This window comes from Geotrypetes seraphini, chromosome 13, assembly GCF_902459505.1.
Source record: "Geotrypetes seraphini chromosome 13, aGeoSer1.1, whole genome shotgun sequence".
NCBI classification, from domain to species: Eukaryota; Metazoa; Chordata; class Amphibia; order Gymnophiona; family Dermophiidae; genus Geotrypetes; species Geotrypetes seraphini.
The window spans coordinates 7,425,134-7,445,261 of NC_047096.1; the positions used below are offsets into that span (position 1 = coordinate 7,425,134).

The 20,128-nt window shown below is 43.2% G+C and overlaps 1 protein-coding gene across 2 annotated transcripts in view; it reads left to right on the forward strand.

Annotated features, from left to right (window-relative positions):
- Window positions 1–20,128, forward strand: part of MOV10 (Mov10 RISC complex RNA helicase) — a 65,896-nt gene that overhangs the window by 22,602 nt on the left and 23,166 nt on the right. For both annotated transcript variants that reach the window (XM_033917533.1, XM_033917534.1), the window contains 8 exons: window positions 3,518–3,614; window positions 8,194–8,345; window positions 8,874–9,112; window positions 11,921–12,167; window positions 12,688–12,828; window positions 13,583–13,745; window positions 14,731–14,885; window positions 19,908–20,084. In XM_033917533.1, coding sequence (XP_033773424.1) covers window positions 3,518–3,614; window positions 8,194–8,345; window positions 8,874–9,112; window positions 11,921–12,167; window positions 12,688–12,828; window positions 13,583–13,745; window positions 14,731–14,885; window positions 19,908–20,084 — 1,371 coding nt within the window. The remainder of the gene's footprint in view (window positions 1–3,517; window positions 3,615–8,193; window positions 8,346–8,873; window positions 9,113–11,920; window positions 12,168–12,687; window positions 12,829–13,582; window positions 13,746–14,730; window positions 14,886–19,907; window positions 20,085–20,128) is intronic.

The window sequence follows — 20,128 nt, forward strand, 5'->3', positions numbered from 1 at the left end:
GGAGAGAAAAAGCTTGTGAAGGTTTTACCATTGTGGGACTCCCACCTCTTCAAGGTTGGGGATAGGGCTGTGGAAAGGGGGTAATTGCCCTAGGCCTCGGTACTATAAGGGGTCCCAAGCCTAACCATAGCTGAAGAAGGCGCAGCCCTCTTCCAAATTTCTGCCCTGGCATATTGGGAATAAATTAGTGTAGGGTGGGAGCTTATCTTCTCATTAATCAGCCAGTTATAAAAAGACAAACATCTGGCTTTCCTTCTCTTTGAAATTCTCCATTGGTCATGCAAGCAGAGTAGAGGCTGGTTCTTGGGGCATCTCTGTACTTAAAGCAATTAATTGACTATCATAAATGAAGTTACTATTTTTTATTTTTAAATGTATTAAATTTTCTAATATGAAAAAAAAAAATCACATTTAAACGTTCTTTACAATAAAAATTTCATCACATGACATGCAATATCACATATAGTCCAGTCACTCAAGAATACTTAAGTGCCTATGGGGTATCAGCCTACCTTCTGAGGGTAGGGTGATACCCCATAGGCACTTAAGAAAGTATTCTGAGTGACTGGACTATGTGATATTGTATAGATTAATATATAAAGAACAAGAACACTGTATTAAGGATCACATGACATGAACACCCCTGTGATGTGCTTCCTATCATCGTGTTCCCTTCTGCGACACCAGCTCTTTCGCCTCTCGGCATACTCAGGAGCTGAGCTAGATCACCAGCTGTTCCAAACTGGCTACGTGCCTTGCTCTCATCATATTGCATCCCGACATAGTCAAGATGGGTAACCCATACACGGAAAGATCTTGGCTTTAAACGTGGCATTTCAAAACATGTCAATTCTGAAGGCTTTTTAGCTAGAAAGGGAAAGTATTTGGGGTTTAGTTCAAGGTGACTGGCGTTCAGGTATAGTAGGTACGGTTAGCCTTTGCATCGTTAACTGGATAGATTTTGCAAGGAAATTAATTGATCAAAGATTGGGCTTACTGCAGGGGTCTTTAAATCTAGCTCTTGAGGTCCCCAATCCAGCCTGTTTTGGGTTTTGGTTTTTTTTTTTTTCAGGATTTAGACAATAAATATGTCCGAGATCTATTTGTTTTCACTGTTTCCATTGTATGCAAATAGATCTCGTACATATTTAGTATGGAAATCCTGAAGAAAAGGCTGGGTTGGGGACTTTGAGGACCCCTGACTAGACTAGGGGGCGTGTAATGAAGCTACTAAGTTTAATCTTTTTGTTTTTTTAATCTACTAGTTAAAACTATGGAATTTGTTGCTGGAGAGCATGATGAAAGCGGTTAGCTTAGCAGGGTTTAAAAGAGGTTTGGATAACTTTCAGAAACAGAAGTCTATAAGCCGTTAAGATGGTATGGGGAAACCTACTGCTTATTCCTAGCATAAACAGCATAAAATCTGCTTTGCTCTTTGTGATCTTGCCAGGTACTTGTAACCTGGGCTAGCCACTGTTGGTAAAAGGATACTGGGCTTGATGGACCTGTGGTCTGTCCCAGGTATGGTGATGCTTATGTTCTTGTGTGGGAGTAATTACTGCCATGGCTCTGCCTGTGTCCCTATAGAGAAATGTATGGTTACCTACACACCCAAAAATCATTCTGAGTTTTCTCCTAGCCCACCTCCGTGGCCAGATAAGTATGGGGGGGGGGGGGCTTCTTGCTTTTTCATATATTGCAATGTGATTTTATAGTCTTGAAATAAGAGATAGCATGTCTTTTGCATTGAGACCGTCCAAATGAGATAATCATAAGAACATAAGAATTGGGTTCTCACTTTCATCTGAAGAATTAATCAGCCCTGACCTGATAATGGGGGGGGGGGGGGGTAACTCACCAATGTATGTATTTATTCAATTTTCTATACCTTTCTCCCAGGAGAGCTCAGAATGGTTTACATGAATTTATTCAGGTACTCGAGCACCTTTTCCCTGTATGTCCCGGTGGGCTCACAATCTAATGTACCTGGGGCAACGAGGGGGGGGGGGGAAATTAAGTGATTTTCACAGGATTAGAAAGAGCAGTGGGGTTTTGAACCCACAGCCTCAGGGTGTTGAGGCTGTAGCCTTAACCGCTGCACCATTCTATTGCAAACGCAAGCAGTGTCTCGCTTCCGGTTCACCACACAGTTGTTTCCCACGTAGTCACCTTTATAGGACCCCCAGGGACCCCTGTTGGGTCCTGTATCCCTAGTGGACTAGGTCCTTTAAGGCTTTTATGTGAATAACCTATTTTTATGTGGATGAATTTATTTTATGTGGATGATTTCAGTGTAGCTTTGGAACTTTGACACTTTCAAATAAAGTCCATTTAGGAACATCGTCGCTCCACAGAGTGTTTTTGGTTTTCCATTCTAGACATCAAAATGTAATAAAGTGAGCCAGGTCAAGGACAATCAAGCCATTGTGACATCACTGAGGAGTTTGGCTCTTATTGGTGGAATGAGGCATTATGACATCACAATGCCAGCTCTGGTTATCAGAGGCTGAAACTCTTCACTCTATTTATTCAATTTTCTGTACTGTTCTCCTAGAGGGGGCTTAAGAATAGTTTACATGAGTTTATTCAGGTACTTGAGCATTTTTCCCTGTCTGTCCTGGTGGACTCGCAATCTATCTAATGTACTTAGGGCGGTGGGGGGGGGGGGGATTAAGCGATTTGCCCACATCCTCAGGTTGCTGAGGCTGTAGCTTTAACTACTTCGCCACACGCTCCCCTTTTTAGTTCAATAAAATGATCACGCAATTCGTGTGGCTCTGTTTTTATATTGCAGGAGCTCAGTTGTATGACTGATTCTTCTTAACACCTGTTTGTATGTGTTGGTTTTTAGAGCCTTTTAGTGGTAAGGTGTGTTATAAGCATTTGTTATGTAAAAAGGAGGAAGTGGAGATGTGCCATTGTAGTGAAAGCTCTTTGATGTGTTGCTTCGAGCCTCAGGTGGTAGAAACTGCTGATATTTTCCGGAGCGGATGGGGAATTTTAGGATCCAGTTGGATTTTATCTGAGTCACAGATGGGACAGGCACCTCTTATGAGGGATAAAACACTTATGTATTCACATTGCTGAAATCCATTGCTTGATGGTTATATATAACTCCTGCTGCTACTACCACCCTTCCCCTCTTCCTGGTCCTATCCTGACCTGGATCTCCTCTGATTATTTGATCAAGCCTTGGTTTTGCTTCACTTTGTGTAGCCACAAGTCCTTAGAAGCAAATTAGATTGTAAGCTCTTCTGAGCAAGGACCATCTATTGTATGCATCTGAAATCCTCTGTCCTCATTATCTTTTTTTTTTTTCCCTTCCACACTAGTACAGCTTTGAGCTTTTACTTTGAAAACAACATGCCTCTTCTTGAGGAGGTGATGGTTCTCTGAATCTAGGCAGGGAATGATGTGATCCAGCTTTGGTGATCTCTCTTCTTCACATGTCTGTCGCAGAAATCTCCCTTTCTATTACAGCCTTTCCCTGAGCAATGTATTTTTTTATTTCCCCTAGAGATGAGCAGAAAAGACCTTCCTTCTCAAATGTTGTGTATAATATGAGGAATGCAAACCTGGCTGAAGTGAGGGGAAGCAAGATCTCTTTTGGGCAGGTAAGTCACCTTAAGGTGCTAAAGGTTTTAACAGGACTAAAAGAAGAATTCTCCATAAACCCTTCATATAGCAGGTGTTGAGGGTCAAAAGTCTTTGACCTTCGCCTGCAGAACCTCCTGGCTAAGAATTGGTTTTAGACTCTTGGAAATTTGTCCAAATACTTAATAAAACATGTGCTAGATACTTGACCAAATTTCTGGCAACAAATTCCACGGTTTGATCACTGAGTTTCTTTTCCAGTTTGTGTTAATTTTTTGGTACTGATGGGGCAACTACAATCTTTGAGGCCACAACCCAGTTAGGATTTCAAGTTGTCCACAATGGAATATGCATGAGATTGATTTTGTTTGTACTGCTTTGGAGGAAAGGTGGGGGAGAGGAGATGACGATAGGAGTTTAATTACGGTACCTACATTGGCGTGAGGCAAATCTTTCATTTAAAAGGAAGCTCCGAAATGAGGGCATAGGATGAAGTTAAGAGGGAGTAATCTAAGGAAATACACCATCTACCACCCTTTCTGTAAAAAAGTAATAGTCTCCCGGTGTTCATGGAACTGTCTGAATTCAATAAAGTGTGGGAGAGGCACGTGGTATCTCTTAGGGAGAGGAGATAGTGAATGCTTCGGATGGGCAGACTGGATGGGCCAGTTGGCCTTTGTCTGCCGTCATGTTTCTTTGTTTCCATTGTATACAGATTAATCTTATTCATGTTCACTGTGGACATCTTGAAAACCTGATGGGTTGTGGCCCTCTAATTGTAGTTGCCTATCCCTGGGTGGAGAAGATTGCTCGGGGATATGATAGAGGTGTATAAAAATACCGAGTGGAGTGGAAAGGGTAGATGTGAATCGCTTGTTCATGCTTTCCAACAATAGCTGGGGCTAGGAGGCATGCAATTTTGTTACAACGTAGTAGATTTTAAATAGACCGGAGAAAACATTTCTTTATACGTGTAATTAAACTCTGGAATTTTTGCTAGAGAATGTGGTGAAATCAGTTAGCTTAGCAGGGTTTAAAAAAGGCTTGATTAATTTCCTAAAAGTAAAGTCCATGAGCCATTATTGTGATGGCTTCTGGAAATCCACTACATATTCCTAGGATAAGCAGCATAGAATGTTTTGCCACTTGGGATCTAGCTGGGGTACTTGAAACTTGAATTGGCCACTTTTGGAAACAGGATACTGGGTTTGATGGACCTTCGGTCTGTCCCAGTATGACAGTTTTTATGTTCTGGGTTAGGGTTACCTGGCAGATCATTTGGGCTGGCTCTTCTTCAGTTTTGTTCCCATTTTTTCCACTTATGCACATTTTGTCTGTGTGTGTGTCTCTCTCTCAGCATAGGACTGTTTGTACATGCGCAGACAATCCTAGGTAAAGGGATAAAGCCACAGTGGTGACTGGGCTGGAAGAAAATGTTCAGTAAAGCTGCAGCTGAGACTCGGAGGACTGTCGGGAACACAACTCCTGATGGCGGAAGCAGAGTTGCATCTGCATAAAAAGTGATGGTGCAGACTGGTGGGAACGAACGAACCTCCGTAGTCTGAAGCAGTGCCTAGAGTGTTATGGCATTAGTGGAAGAGTTGCTCATATCCCATTAAGCAGTGGTTCCCAACCCTGTCCTGGAGGACCACCAGGCCAGTCGGGTTTTCAGGATAGCCCTAATGAATATGCATGGAGCAGATTTGCATGCCTGGCATCTCCATTATATGCAGATCTCTCTCATGCATATTCATTAGGGCTAGCCTGAAAACCCGACTGGCCTGGTGGTCCTCCAGGACAGGGTTGGGAACCACTGCCATAAAGTGTGTGTGTGTGGGGGGGGAGGGGTGAATGCAAAATGCTAGAAAGGAAGAGGAATGCAAAGGGAAAGAGAAGGAAGTTTCCAGGTTTATTAAGCGTTTGATATTTAACCCATTTGTAAAGGAATGGCTGCACAGCTTAACAACCAAATCAAAATATAATAGAAATTAGTCCTCAATAGGAAAGGAAGTCATTTGCATCCACCCCTTCCCCCCCCATCTACCTCTTCCCAAATTACCCAGAGGGACCCTGGAATAGATAAGTTTTAAGCAGCTTTAAATCTCTGTTCACTTGGAGAAATCATTAGAAAAAGTGGTAATATGGGGACAAATTAATTTGAATTTGATTTGATTGCGTTATCGTATGAGGTGGTTATTTGTGGTACGCTGTTGTCACCTAAACCTCCTTTAGACAAGTATAAAGGTCGATTATTTTCCATCATGACTGGGATAGCCATGCAAATGGTTACCCAAAACTGGAAAAATTGCAATCGACTTAATTTCTTCTTTTGGTGGGACTCTTTTATGCTACAAATATGAGAAAATGAATTCAGAAATGTTGTGTAATAATAAATTATTTAAATTAACATGGAGTCCATTGACAAATTTTGTTAACTATGTTTAGCTGGATTATTCTCCTGATTTCTTATTTGATTTACACATCCAGGGAGGGTGGGTGGATGGATATTATATTTTGATGTTTTCATTGATCAATAAGTTCAATATGATTTTCACTATATGTCTGAAATAATGCATTTGGTTTTTGGTCTTGTATTGGGGTGGAAGGGAGGGGGAAAAGTTTTTTGAAGTATTTCTATGACTGATGTAAATGCAATTTTGAAATTTAATTCTATGTAAATGTATATTTTAGTGCATTGTTTTTGAATGAAAAATTAAATAGTTAAAGAAAAAGTGGTAATACTTTTCATAGTGTGGGTGCCGTCCTGCACTATGGATAGTTTGCAAGCAAATACGATGAAAATGAGGTACCAGCAGGCGATTGTGTTGGGAGGTCAGAATGTCTTAAGTTGGTAGGAGATCACGAATCGGGGCTAGACATACCGGGAAAACTGTATGTTGGATTTTGTAAGCCTGAAACAGAATTTCTATCATGAGAGAGGTAATTGGTGGCCAATTTGGCTACATTTTGAACCTAATTGAAGTCTTTTTGAGAACTTTTTCCTCGTGTGTAACATAGAGAAGTGTTATGATAGTTCAGAGAGCTTAACTTTTTCCGTTCGTGTGTCCCGGATGATGGGACATTCCAAAAATGTCGTTGCCATCGTGGATAAACAGTCTGTATGGACTAATAAAGAGCCAGGAACATAGAATATTTGAATTTACAGACTTGTGACTTATTTACATTATGTTTACAATAGCCGTAAATGATAACGGTGAATGATACAAAACTTTGCTAAAATAATTACGAATGGAACCAGCGTAACGTAAAATTTATTACGATAGGAAAAGGTTAAAACCAGGGTAAGTGTGTGGGGGTGGGGGGGGAGTAAAAATACGCAGTCTGAGAAAATGAGAGATTTGAAATGACAAGAGGGAGGAGGGGGAAGGAAGTGTGCACACAAGGCGGAGAATGAAACGGGGACAAATGTGTCCCTGTCCCCGCAGGAACTCTATTTTCCTGTCCCCATGAGTTTTGTTGCTCTCCCTGCCCCATTCCTCTGAGCTCTTCTTAACTGCACAAGCCTCAAATACTTTTGATTTTAAAAGTGTTTGAGGCTCATGCAGATGAGGACAGAACTTGCAGGAATGGGGCGGGAAAAGAACTCGATGGGAAAATGAGTTCCCGCAGGTTCGGGGAAAAAACGTGTCCCCGGGTCATTCTCTAACACAAGAGCAAGGGATGGTATAAGGATAAAGGAAAGTTCTTCTCTGCCCCCTCCATCCCTGAGATACCTAGTTACTCTTCCCATAGACATACTAGGTTACTCTACAAAGACACTTTCACATGGCTCTTCCTACTTACCCCCACCTTCCCTATATATGTTCCTTCATTTGCAGATTCAGGATAAACGCAGTGGTTAAAGCTACCCTGAGGTTGTGGGTTCAAATTCACACTGCCCTTGTGACCTTGGGCAAGTCACTTAATCTCCCCATTGCCCCAGGTACATTAGATAGTTTGTGAGCCTGCAGATGGGGGGAAATATGATCAAGTTTCAAGTTTATTAGGAGATTTGATCAATCGCTTAATCAGATATTCTAAGCGATGTACACTTTAAAATTTACAATTATTAAATATAAAAAAAAAATAAAACAAACAATACAGTACTTACAATTACTTAAATAATGGGTAAAAACTCTTAATTTTAACATTGATAAACATGGGAAAGGAGGGATGAAATACAATTCATAAAGTAAAGAAGAAACATTGAGGGGAAATACAGAGGGAAATAGTTAACATAGGTATAAAATAGGAAAACATGGAACTGAAACTGTAAAATTATGTTATAAAAGCATCTTTAAAAAGGAAAGTTTTAAGTTCAGTTTTAAATTTTCCGAGTTCTTTCTCCTCTCGTAAAAAAATAGGGAGGGCGTTCCATGTCTGCGGTGCAGTACATGAAAAAATAAATTGTCTCCTTGTATTGATAATTTTTAATGAAGGGATGCTTTTGAGTACCTAGATAAATGAATGTAAACCGTTCTGAGCGTCCCTGGAAGGATAGTATAGAAAATTTAAATAAGTTTAAAAGTATTAGGTGGGAAACTGAGCAGGGGGGGGAGTGTGTTGGGGACTCTAACCTGTCATTTCTCTGTTTCTCAGGTGATGAAAAAGACCAAAGTGAGACTCGTAGATCAGTACAGACGGCCTCAACCTGATCAGACGATGACGGGCACAGAGCAGCAGAGTGGCGATGCCAAGGCTTATTCCAAAGGGCAGGCCAAATTCATTATTGAGGCGCTTAGGAAAGACAGGTTGGTGTTTTCTGCCGCGAACACGGCTGATACCGCTCCGTTTTGATCGCCGTGGAGTTCCCCCCCCCCCCCTCCCCTCTGGTCTGAATCGGGGCTGTCTGTCTCGGTTCTCTGTTTCCAAGAAGCAGGAGGGGTCACTAGGAAAATAGTTAGACACAATATGCTATAGTTGCACCCAAATCCTGACTAACGTGCAAATTTGGATGCACAAGTTATAAAATAATGCCAGTTGGGTGCCTAACTTAATGACAAAGCACTGATAATAGCCCTTAAGTGGTGGTAATTTACACTAATTTGTAGCTATGTGTGCATTATTGCACTTATGTGCTATTTAATAAACTTGGCACCACTGGCATAGCAAGGGTAGGAGGCACCCAGGGCAGTGCCCACCCCCAACGCCACACCCGTCAAAGGCCCATTACTTTCTCTTTTCTTATTGTCTGTGCTGGGTTGTGGTTTGAATTAGTAGCCGAGGAGACTTGAGGAGAAAGTGACCTTTTTCTAAAACGCCAAATCTTTCTACTCCAGAGCAAGCTTGGTAAGAAACCGAGGGGGGATCAGCATTCACTCGGAGCATGACCTGACCGATGGGCGGATTCGGTTCCATTTCGTTCCCGATACGCGTAAAACATTCCAGATCCACCTTGAAAACAAGGGATCGGAAGAGGTGACGTTCAAGCAGTACAGAGTGCTCCGGAGATTCCAGGTCTTCTCCCTCACGGATGAAAGGAAGGTGTCGTTGGACAACCCTCTGCTGCTGAGGCCAGGTAAGAGTTGCTCCGTGAATTGCCGAGGGTAACGGCCTGGGTGGCTTGATTTAGTCAAACCATTGAAGGCAGCATCAGCCTCTGAAAAGCCTCCTGCCTTCCAAAGGCATTCTCAGTGACGGGATAATCGCGCGCAGACAATTCAGCGGAAGACAGAAGCGCGCGGGGGGAAAATAATTTTTAAAGAGCTTCGACTGGGGGTTTGGGGTGGCACCCCCCCCCCCACTTTATTGGTTAGTGTTTGCGCTGCCGTTACGGGGGGGGGTGTGGGGGGTGAAACCCCCCACATTATAGAGAAAACAGAACTTTTCCCGAAAAAATCAGAAAAAGTTCCGTTTTCTCTATAATGGAGGTTTCCAACCCCCCGAACCTCCCTCCAACAGCAGTGTGAACACTAACCAATAAAGTGGGGGAGTTGCTACCCCAAACCCCCCGTCGGAGCTCTTTAAAAATTACTTTTTCCCCCGCGCGCTTCTGTCTTGCGCTGGATTGTCAGTGCACTGACGTCTTACGCTCCACTGTCTATGAACCGGCATTCTCCCCAGAAACTCTCCATATCTTGAGGCAAGTGTACTTCAGTGAGTCACTATTGTTCCCTTTTCACTGTCTATTCTATTAATGTACAGTGCTGCGTAAGCCTTTTAGCGCTATATAAATAATAAATGGTAGCAGTAGTGATGTCATTGATTGTAAGCACGCATGTCTCTTGAATAGACACGCCTAACGGCAGTCATGAGAAAAGAGAATCATGTGGTTTACTGTCAATTTTGGGTTGAAATATAGGGCCTCCCAAACTGAGTTGCAACCCCAAATAGTCACGCAGGCCATGTCTGGTGTCGTGACCCTGGTCAAATGTACAGGAGTTGTTCGCATCTCGGTTGCAGCAAAAGAAAGATTGGTGAATTCTGGCACAATAAATACCTGGGAATTGGTGCTTTTCCCAGACTTCCAGGACTGACTTGCTAGTGAAATCAGTGGCTATAGAAAGTCTACCCACCCCCAACCCCAGGAACACTTTTCACATTTTGTCAGTGTTACTTGAATGGAAAAACACATTCACCACTTAAATGCATGCATCACCGTTCTCTACACCTTTTGAAGGGTGAAGTTTTAATTGGGGGGCAAAATATATGCTTCAAAATTGAAACAATTGGATAAGTCTTCAGCCCTCCAAGTTAATACATGGAGAAAACATTTCTTCCATCAATGAAAACTGCACACCTGGAATATTCAATAGATCATCCTTTGTAGAGCTCTTCATGCTCTTAATTTCATACCACAGATCTGATATGAGGTCATTTGAGGCATGTACTCTACTGATTTGTTCTCACATATTGCACCCTAGCTCAAGAAGTTGTCGTACTGAAAGATGAACGTTCATCCCAACTTCAGCTCTTGCCGAAAGCAGCAGGTTTTCCTCTTTTCTGTCGTGATACATACCCCGGCCTCGGCTGAACATTCCCTTACCTTGATGCTACCACCGCCCTGTTTCATAGTACAGATGATGATCTCTGAGTAATGAGACACGGGAACAAATCTTACCCTGTCCCCATTGGAACTCATTTTCCCATCCCAGCAAGTTATTTTCCTGTCCCTGCCCCGTTCATTCAAGCTCTATCATCTGCACAAAGCTTCAAACACTTTAAAATGTTAAGTGTTTGAGGCCTGTGTGGTTAAGGCAGAACTTGCAGGAAAGGAACTGTGATAAAAAAAACTTGCATGGACGGGGAAGTTTGAGTTCCTACAGGGACAGGGAAAAATTTGTCCCCATGTCATTCTCTAGTTGGGTTGACAAGCCTGTGGCTCTTCAAAGATGACATTGCCTCTCTGATCCTTGCTGTAGGCAAGGTCCTGGTTGTCATACACCATCTGCTTTTTAATCAGCCTGACCATGCTCTGAGGGATAATTAAAGAATTTGTAAGGTTTTAATGCTTTTCCCCTACTCCGGGCCTTGCACATCTTGGACCTGCTCCTTGTTCATCATTCACTTTGCTTTGGAACGCTCTACACATCAGAGGAAACCAACAGGAACTTTCCACTTGGCTACTGTGGAACTTTCCTTCTTTCTCTACACTACCCCCCACCCCCCCCAACCTTCCCAGTATTTGTTCTGTATGCCATCTTTAGCCTTGTGTTGAATCGATGGTGTTATAAGGCCCAACCAGTGTTCAAAATTTGATCTTCTTGCATCTCTTTTAGAAAGTGAGCATGTTCTTCCCGTTTCATACCAAATTCCTTTCAAATACAGTTTTCTTTAACGTCAAATTTTATCAAGTGGTCCATCTTTGTTTGGTTTTGGGGCTTTTTTTTAAATTTTTATTTAACTTTTTGGTTCCATATTCTCCACAGAGAACTTGTTGATCATCAAATCAACAGTTGTTGACTCTTCCTTCATTCAGGCAATTATTTCTTGGTGTTCATAGGAATTCCTCATTTTCCTCATGGCTCCTCCACAGAGAAACTCTTTGCCTCTCTACCTTTGCACTGAAAGCTCGTTTTTGACATTCAAGGTTCAAATAAAGGCATATTTTTCTCAGGCATTCTGTTCATAAAATAGACTGGCTTGTAACTACACAACCTTGTTTGTTTGGTTTTTTGGGGGTTTTTTTCCTTTCCCATTTCTGGAATTTTAATCAACCTCTTATTTCTTTCCTATTTGTTTTGCATATGTATGTAATATATGTATAGATTGATTTTTGTCTCCCCTTCCCTTTTTATATATTTATTACATTGGAAATCGCTTAGATTTTAACTTTTGCGGTATAACAAACTGAACTTTGAACTTCATTTATTCTTTATTTTCAAAGGTGACTCCTACGAGATCCAGGTGCGATTTTACACCAAATTCTCCGGATATTTTCCCATCACAGTGGTGTTCGAGTTTTCAAGCGGGGATGCAGGAAGGTGCCGCTCATTTGGCATTGTGCGGTTCCTCTCGGCTGTGTCCAAGAACAATCTGGAAGAACTGGGACCCATAGCTCCCTACAAGCCCTACCAGGCCAGCCTTCGAAAGCCAACCATCCTTGTAGTGGATGAGGGCGTCAGGCCAGATAAGTAAGATTATTTTCTGTGCAGGGAAAATAGGAAAAAAAAAAAACGTGAAAAGATGCCAGGGGGGTTATACCAGCTGATAGAGAGAACTTATTCCTGAAGCTTCCATCTTAACTCAGTCATGTCCCTGTTAAACCCAGCAGTAGAGAATGACAAGGGAACAATTTTCCCCATGTCCCATTCCCGTAAGCTCTGCCTTAACCGCACAAGCCTCGAACACTTAGAATTTTAAAGTGTTTGAGGCTTGTGCAGATGAGGACAGAGTTTGCAGGGGTGGGAAAATGAGTTCCCGCAGGGACGGGGAATAATTTGTCCCCCGTGTCGTTATCTACCCAGCAGAATAGGATATAGCAAACCTTGATTTTTATCTGCTTTAGTTGCAAAGGAATATTTGTTTCTATTGGTTGTGTAGTTTTGGGTTTAAATTTTTGTACATTTTTATGCATATTTTTAGCACTGTCGTAAACGCTGAGTGTTGCTTTCAATCGCGGGCTCATGCTTCTCCAACTCCCTGTTCTTACAGTTTTATAAATTATGACCTGGAAAGGAAGATCAGTCTTGAGAACTACAATTATCCCCCAAAGCTTAAGGAAGTCATCCAGATTGGCCTTGATGCCAAAGGCTTGCTAAGTACTGTTCTGAAAGATGAGGCCACCCGAGTCAAGTAAGTTATGGCAAGGATAATTTCCCTTTTGTGGTTTGAATTGTTCTTTTCCTTTAAAAATACATGCCTGACTCTCCTCAGGGACAGATGGCCTTCTTCTCCTAAGGCACGCTGGTGCTGTTGGACTCACTGGGTCCCCCTCTAGTACATAGCTGTGGATGTGGGGGACTTGTAGTTGGTTCTTCTTGCATTGTGATCTGAATCCATTACCTGTGAGGAAAAAGCCCCCCTGAAGTACAAACAGAGCTTAATGTTTTTATCCTTTGACTCGGTGAGGAGTGGACTGACCGTTGGGACAATGGGAGAGTGCCTGAGGGCTAAGGTTACCAGACATCCGGACTTCCTGGACGTATCCGGATGGCTTTTTCAAAACCCAGCACTTTTGTCCGGGTTTTGAAAAGCTTCCCGTCAAAATTGCATCGGGAAGGGATGATCATTGTCGCGTCCGTGGATGCCGTCTGGGGCAGAACGGGGCTTGACACAGGCAGAATAGAGCAGAACTGGGGACATGGCCATGGGTCCGGATTTTCCTTCGGGAAAATCTGATAACCCTACTGAGGGCCTACCGCAGTAAGGAAATCGCACTTCCCTAGCTATATCTAATTTAATCACTTTTGATAAGTGGTTAGGGGCCCATGGCCCTTAGTCTCTGGAGGCCCAGATCACTGTCACACTGACCCTGCTTGGTGGCAAATTGTGTAAAGCAGAGACTTATCTCTAAGGCTAGACTCTTAAACTAAGGTCTCCACTGCAGGTCTTTGCTCGCTTCATCAATGCAATTCAGAAACTACAACAGCCGCTTCCAGCTTCTTCTGCATCTGGAAGAGCTTCAGATGGAAGTTGATATCAGACGGTATGACCAGACAGACATGCCTATGAAGCGGGATGACAAGAACAGACGGATTTTGGTTCTGGAGGTAAGACATGGGCATACACCTGGACACTTCATAACATAGTGTACCTATGGGAGCAGTTAAAAATGGATGTATAATTACTGTATAGAATCATACACACCCACTGCCCATTTGCATTAACTCTGCTCTGGAGAGACCATGCCCCCATTCTCATTCTGGGAAGGGAGAGATTGCCTTAATGTCTCTCTTTGAAACCGCCAGCGGTGTGAACTGAGGCCATGAGTTAAGTTTGAAGTAGATGGCCTGAAAAACTACATGGTCAGTTTCGAGTGTGAAAGGATATTGCCATCTGAAGGGTGACCCTGATGTGTCCTGGTACATCTGTACAAGGATAGGGAATTATGAGTGCTCTGAAATGGCTTAGAAACAGCTTTTTGTAAAATTCTCTCCACGATAAGGTAAAAGCAGGGATGGCCAAGCTAAGACAAAGCACACGAGAAACAGTGAAAACGGACAAAACGCTCCACGTAGGATCAATGATGTAAGCCTTGTTTATTCCATATTACTGCTGACCTGACAAAGCGCTGTGTTTCAGCAAATTAAAAACAGTTTTTAGGGCTTGACTTTTTGTTGGATTGACCCAGCCTTGTACTAACAAAGAACTTGTCAACTTGACCCCTGATGCAGGCGTTTTGATTCGCCAAAACAGTGCTGTCGGGTCAGCAGTTATGGCCTTTTCTTGGAATAAACAAGACTTTTACATCAGTGATCTACGTGGAGTGTTCTTTGGCCGTTCCCACTGTTTCTTGTGTGCTTTTATACCCGTGGGTTTTTGTCCTGTTGGACTTTTAGTCAAGCTAAGACAAACCCATACTGACAATACACTGTATCTCCACCCCCCGGCTTAAACACACGCATGCACTCGCTTAAAAACTTTGGATCCGGTACTTCTGTTCCCGGTTCCTCCGACTGAAATAAGAAGTAAAAATTAACAAGTTGAAACTTCGACTCCTGCCTGACGGCTGACATGGACGTCTGTCTCCACCAGGTCCCAGGTGTTGCTGAGAACAGGCCGTCTGTGCTGAGGGGAGACCACCTGTATGTAACCCTCGCTGAGGAGCGTGGCAGGCCAAACATCATTCACTACAAAGGCTACGTCCATGCGGTGGAACTGGAAAGGGTCAAGCTGGGATTCTCCGAAAAGTAGGTGTACAAGCTTGCTGAGCTGTGTTGACATTACTAGCCAGAGAGAGTCTTTGGTGGCTTGTACAGACGGCAGCGGCTCTCCCTTCTGTTGGTCTTGTAAGAGCGTGAAAATTGCTTTACTGGGACAGACTGAAAGTTTATCAAACCCAGTATCCTGTTTCCAAAAGTGGTCAACCCAGGACCCAAGTGGAGGAGTGTGTGGCGCAATGGTTGGATCTACAGCCTCAGCACCCTGGGGTTGTGGGTTCAAACCCCGCACTGCTCCTTGTGACCCTGGGCAAGTCACTTAATCCTCCATAGCCCCAGGTATGTGAGCCCACCGGGACAGATAGGGAAAATGCTTGAGTATCTGATTGTAAAACCGCTTAGAAAGCCTTGATAGGTGGTATATAAAATCCTAATAAACTTAACAACTTATAGGCTACATCAGGGGTGCCAACAGAGTCTGGTTGCACTTTCTTCTGACTGTGCATCCAATTTTCTTCCCTTTCAGCCTCCTGTATGCTTCCTCTTCTCCAGACCTCATTCCCTCCCCCAACTTTTTCTTCCTCTCCCTGCCTCCCTCTTTTTTTTTCTCTCTTCATGCCCCCTTTCTTTCTTTCTCCCTCCCTCCCTGCCCTCCCCCAAGCCACTTCTGCTGCCATCAGGGAACAGACCTCCAAGCCACCGCCGCCCCAAGTTCTCCCTGCAGAAGCATGGGGCCGATCAGCATTCCTCTCACCGACGTCAATTCTGCTATTGGAGAAGAAGTTCCGGGCCAGCCAGGCAACGATTGGCTGGCCTGGAACTTCTCTTCAATGGCAGAATTGACGTCGGGGAGAGAAAGGCTGATCGGCCCAGTAGATTGTGAAGGTAACACAAGTATCACGATCAACTCACTTTGCCTTCAAGATCTACCGGTCGATCGTAATCGACGTATTGATCACCCCTGGGCTACATAGTCTTCATTTGCCTTCATTTTTCCACATATCTAGTCGGTCCATCCATGCCATCTACTCTCCCTCTCCCTTAGAGATCCAATGTCAACATGTCATTCTCTATTCTAGACTTTCCTATCAGTTGAGAGCCTCGCCTCGTGCATTTGTGTGTTTTGAAAGTTTATATTCTGTATATAATTACAGATTCACTTATAGGACAAATATCAAAAACTTCACTGTCGTCAAAACACAAACAGCAGCATTCAGTCTAATGTAGGTATTTAAACATTTCTATCTTATCCCCCTCTTCCACCTCCCTTGCAGATTTCTACCTACTCCTACAAAATGCCTAAGATAACTCCAAAGAGGAATGCCAAAATCTGTTTGTAAATAATGCATCCCATATTTATCTTGATTTAAGAGTTCTCCATACCAAACACTCCCTCCCCCCACTGCTCTCAAGTTCCCAATTAATGGCTGTCAACAAAGAGTTATCCTACCCAAGGGCCTAATCCAGATTTTCCCTTCCAGTTAACTCTTTGAGATAATTCCCCACCCCACCCCCACCCCAGCTGAACAGTTGATTTTAGATACCCACACAAAAAGCCCCTTCACTTTTGAATGAACCTTCTCCACACCTATCTTAATATTTAAACTACACCATCTGATGATCACAGGATGTCAGATGATCACCCATTATGACATCGGAAATGCTTTACCCGTTCCTAAGCACTGAGACCAGTATGGCTTAATCCTGGATTGGTTCCATTTCCAACTTCTAGAACAGTTCACCCTGTAGATCAGGGGTGTCAAAGTCCCTCCTCGAGGGCCGCAATCCAGTTGGGTTTTCAGAATTTCCCCAATGAATATGCATGAGATCTATTGGCATACAATGAAAGCAGTGCATGCAAATAGATCTCATGCATATTCATTGGGGAAATCCTGAAAACTTGACTGGATTGCAGCCCTCGAAGGGTCTTTGAATTCAGTGACCCTTGCAATAGGGGTAGCCCAATCCACATCTGGCATATTCAAAACACCTGTATTTCCCTTTTCACAGCTAAATATATTTTCAATGTCTTCTGGAAAACCTCTCTGTTTTGCTTTATCATCTTTAGCATATAATGCCACTACCCACCCCCCTCTTTCTTCCTACTCCATCTTTCCTGAGCAAATGCATTTATTTATTTATTCAATCTTCTATACCAGTGGTTCCCAAACCTGTCCTGGGGGACCCCCAGCCAGTCAGGTTTTCAAGATATCCCACTATCCTTTAACTCCTCGAGTCCTGACTCCACCAGACCCGCCCAAAGATATAAACTATCCTCCCCCTCTCTATTCAGGTATTCTCTATGCAGGTAAACTGGGAAAATCTCTTCTCTTCAAAATCACAGGTCTCTGGAACGACCTTACTATCCCGTTGCGGAACCTGGGCTCTCTCCAACTATTCCGCAAGCAAATGAAAACTTGGCTCTTCTCTAACATGTAATTCTATTTCCCCTCTTACTCTTCCATTCTATATATAAGCTCATGTAAACCTTTTCCTTTCTCTTCTTATATTTTAAGTTCTTGTAAACCGTGCCGAGCTCCACTTCACGGAGAGAGTGCGGTATATAAACTTAAGGTTTAGATTGAAAACCTTTATTTCTTATACTATGGCCATACTGCTTCCTGACATTTCCCCTTTTTCTCATTTTGTGTAAAGGCATTTAATAATTCACTTATCACCCGGCCCAATGATTCTAGTTTAATTCCCTCTTCATTAGGTTAGCTAGTCTGCTTCTAAAGACACCACCTTACCCGTTTTTGAGAGATGGATGCTGTCTCATGGTCCAGGAAGCCAAAACTCTCCAATGCCACAATCCACACAGCTGTGCATTCATCTCCAGAATGCGAGCTACAGTCTTTTTGCCACAAGACTTTTCAGTTTGAGGTCTCGCCTTTTGACGTTAAATCTTCATACTGGATTGTGCTATTCAGTGTAAACTGCTTTAGGATATAAGAAGTACAGTAAAACCTTGGATTGCAAGTAACTTGGTTTGATTAAATTTTTACTTGATATACAAGCAATGTCTTGCAATACAAGTACATACAGTATACACTTCTCCCTCCATATTCGCTGTGATAGGGGATTAACAGACCCACGAATACAGAAAAACTGCAAATAACTTTTTCATATGTTCGTTTGTTTTCAATTAAAAACCATTGTGAATATGGTGAAACCGCAAATAACATAGTGGGAGACCTGGCCTGTTCCTGATGGAGAGGCAAAACAAGGTGAAGAAAGTGCTGGGAATCAGTGATTTTTCTCGGTAAACACTTGGAATTGGCGATTTCTGTATGCAAGCTGTCGTAATTGGGGGCTGGGGGGAGGAAGCCAGCAAGCTAAAAAGCACGAATAATCGAAACCACGAATGCTGAAACTGCAAATATGGAGGGAGAAGTGTACACACATCGCAACTGAGCTGATGGTTCTTCTCTCTCCGACGCTGCGGGAGTGTAGTGACGGTTCTAAACGAGCGAGGTCTTGCAATACAAGTACGTATGGTATTTTTTGTTAAAGTGTTTGGATTGTAGAACGAATCGTCTGAGTTTCCATGGTTTCCTATGGCGATTACAAACATGCTTCTGGAACGAATTATGCTTGCAAACCAAGATTTTACTGTATATAATAAATATCTGTAGTCACTTTAGCCTCTAGCACAGAGGTTCTCATTGCAATCCTCACCCAGCCAATCGGGTTTTCAAAATATCCACAAGGAATATGCATGAGAAACTTGTATGCACTGCTTCCATTGTATACAGATCTAGCTCATGCATATTCATGGCTGGGTGTGTCCTTAAGAACATAAGCAATACCTCCGCTGGGTCAGACCTGAGGTCCATCGTGCCCAGCAGTCCGCTCACGTGGCGGCTCAACAGGTCCAGGACCTGTGCAGTAATCCTCTATCTATACCCTTCTATCCCCTTTTCCAGCAGGAAATTGTCCAAATCCTTTCTTGAACCCCTGTACCGTACTCTGCCCCATTATGCTCTCTGGAAGCGCATTCCAGGTGTCCACCACACGTTGGGTAAAAAAGAACTTCCTAGCATTGGTTTTGAATCTGTCCCCTTTCAACTTTTCTGAATGCCCTCTTGTTCTTTTATTATTCGAAAGTTTGAAGAATCTGTCCCTCTCTACTCTCTCTATGCCCTTCATGATCTTGTAAGTCTCTATCATATCCCCTCTAAGTCTCTTCTTCTCCAGGGAAAAGAGACCCAGTTTCTCCAATCTTTCTCTATCTCTCTCTCTCTATTTCTGTCTCTCTCCCTTTCTCTCTCTCTCTCTCTCTGTCTCCCTTTCTCTCTCTTTCTGTCCCTCTCTACTCTCTCTATGCCCTTCATGATCTTGTAAGTCTCTATCATATCCCCTCTAAGTCTCTTCTTCTCCAGGGAAAAGAGACCCAGTTTCTCCAATCTTTCTCTATCTCTCTCTCTCTATTTCTGTCTCTCTCCCTTTCTCCCTTTCTATCTCTCTCTCCGTTTCTCTCTCTCTTTCTGTCCCTCTCTACTCTCTCTATGCCCTTCATGATCTTGTAAGTCTCTATCATATCCCCTCTAAGTCTCCTCTTCTCCAGGGAAAAGAGTCCCATTTTCTCCAATCTCTCAGCGTATGAGAGGTTTTCCATCCCTTTTATCAAGCGTGTCGCTCTCCTCTGAACCCTCAAGTATCGCCATATCCTTAAGGTACGGCAACCAAAATTGGACGCAGTACTCCAGATGCAGGCGCACCATCGCCCGATACAACGGCGGGATAACTTCTTTCGTTCTGGTTGTAATACCCTTCTTGATTATACCTAGCATTCTTGCTGCAGTTTGTTTACTCGTATTTGGTGTTTTAGCTCCTGCATGCATAAGAGAAAACGTGGGGTAAAATTGTCGTATTAGTCACATCTTCCACATTTTGTACCTCTTGCAAGCTTTTTTCCTCTCCAGTGTTCAGGTTGTGGTGTTCCCAGACCTAAGGGGATGCAGCCCAGCAATCAAAAGATTTGCTGCCTTCAGATGCCTGGGCAAACGCAACTTCATCGGTGTTCTCTGACCAGGTCTTGTCTCTCTACAGCCTTTTGAAAAGATTTGTAGACAACATGAAGTTCGATGTGACCTTTACCTTCAGCCGCCTGCCTCTGAGGCTCCAGCATCGAGCCGTCCAGCTGGCGGTGGAGAACAACTTGAAGGACGTCCTCTTCCCTTCCTTCTCGTACGGAGAAAGCATCGTGCCCCCCGAAAAGGAGCTGCGGTGAGTCTGAGGAAGCAGCACTTGAGGGGGGGGGGGTGCAAATT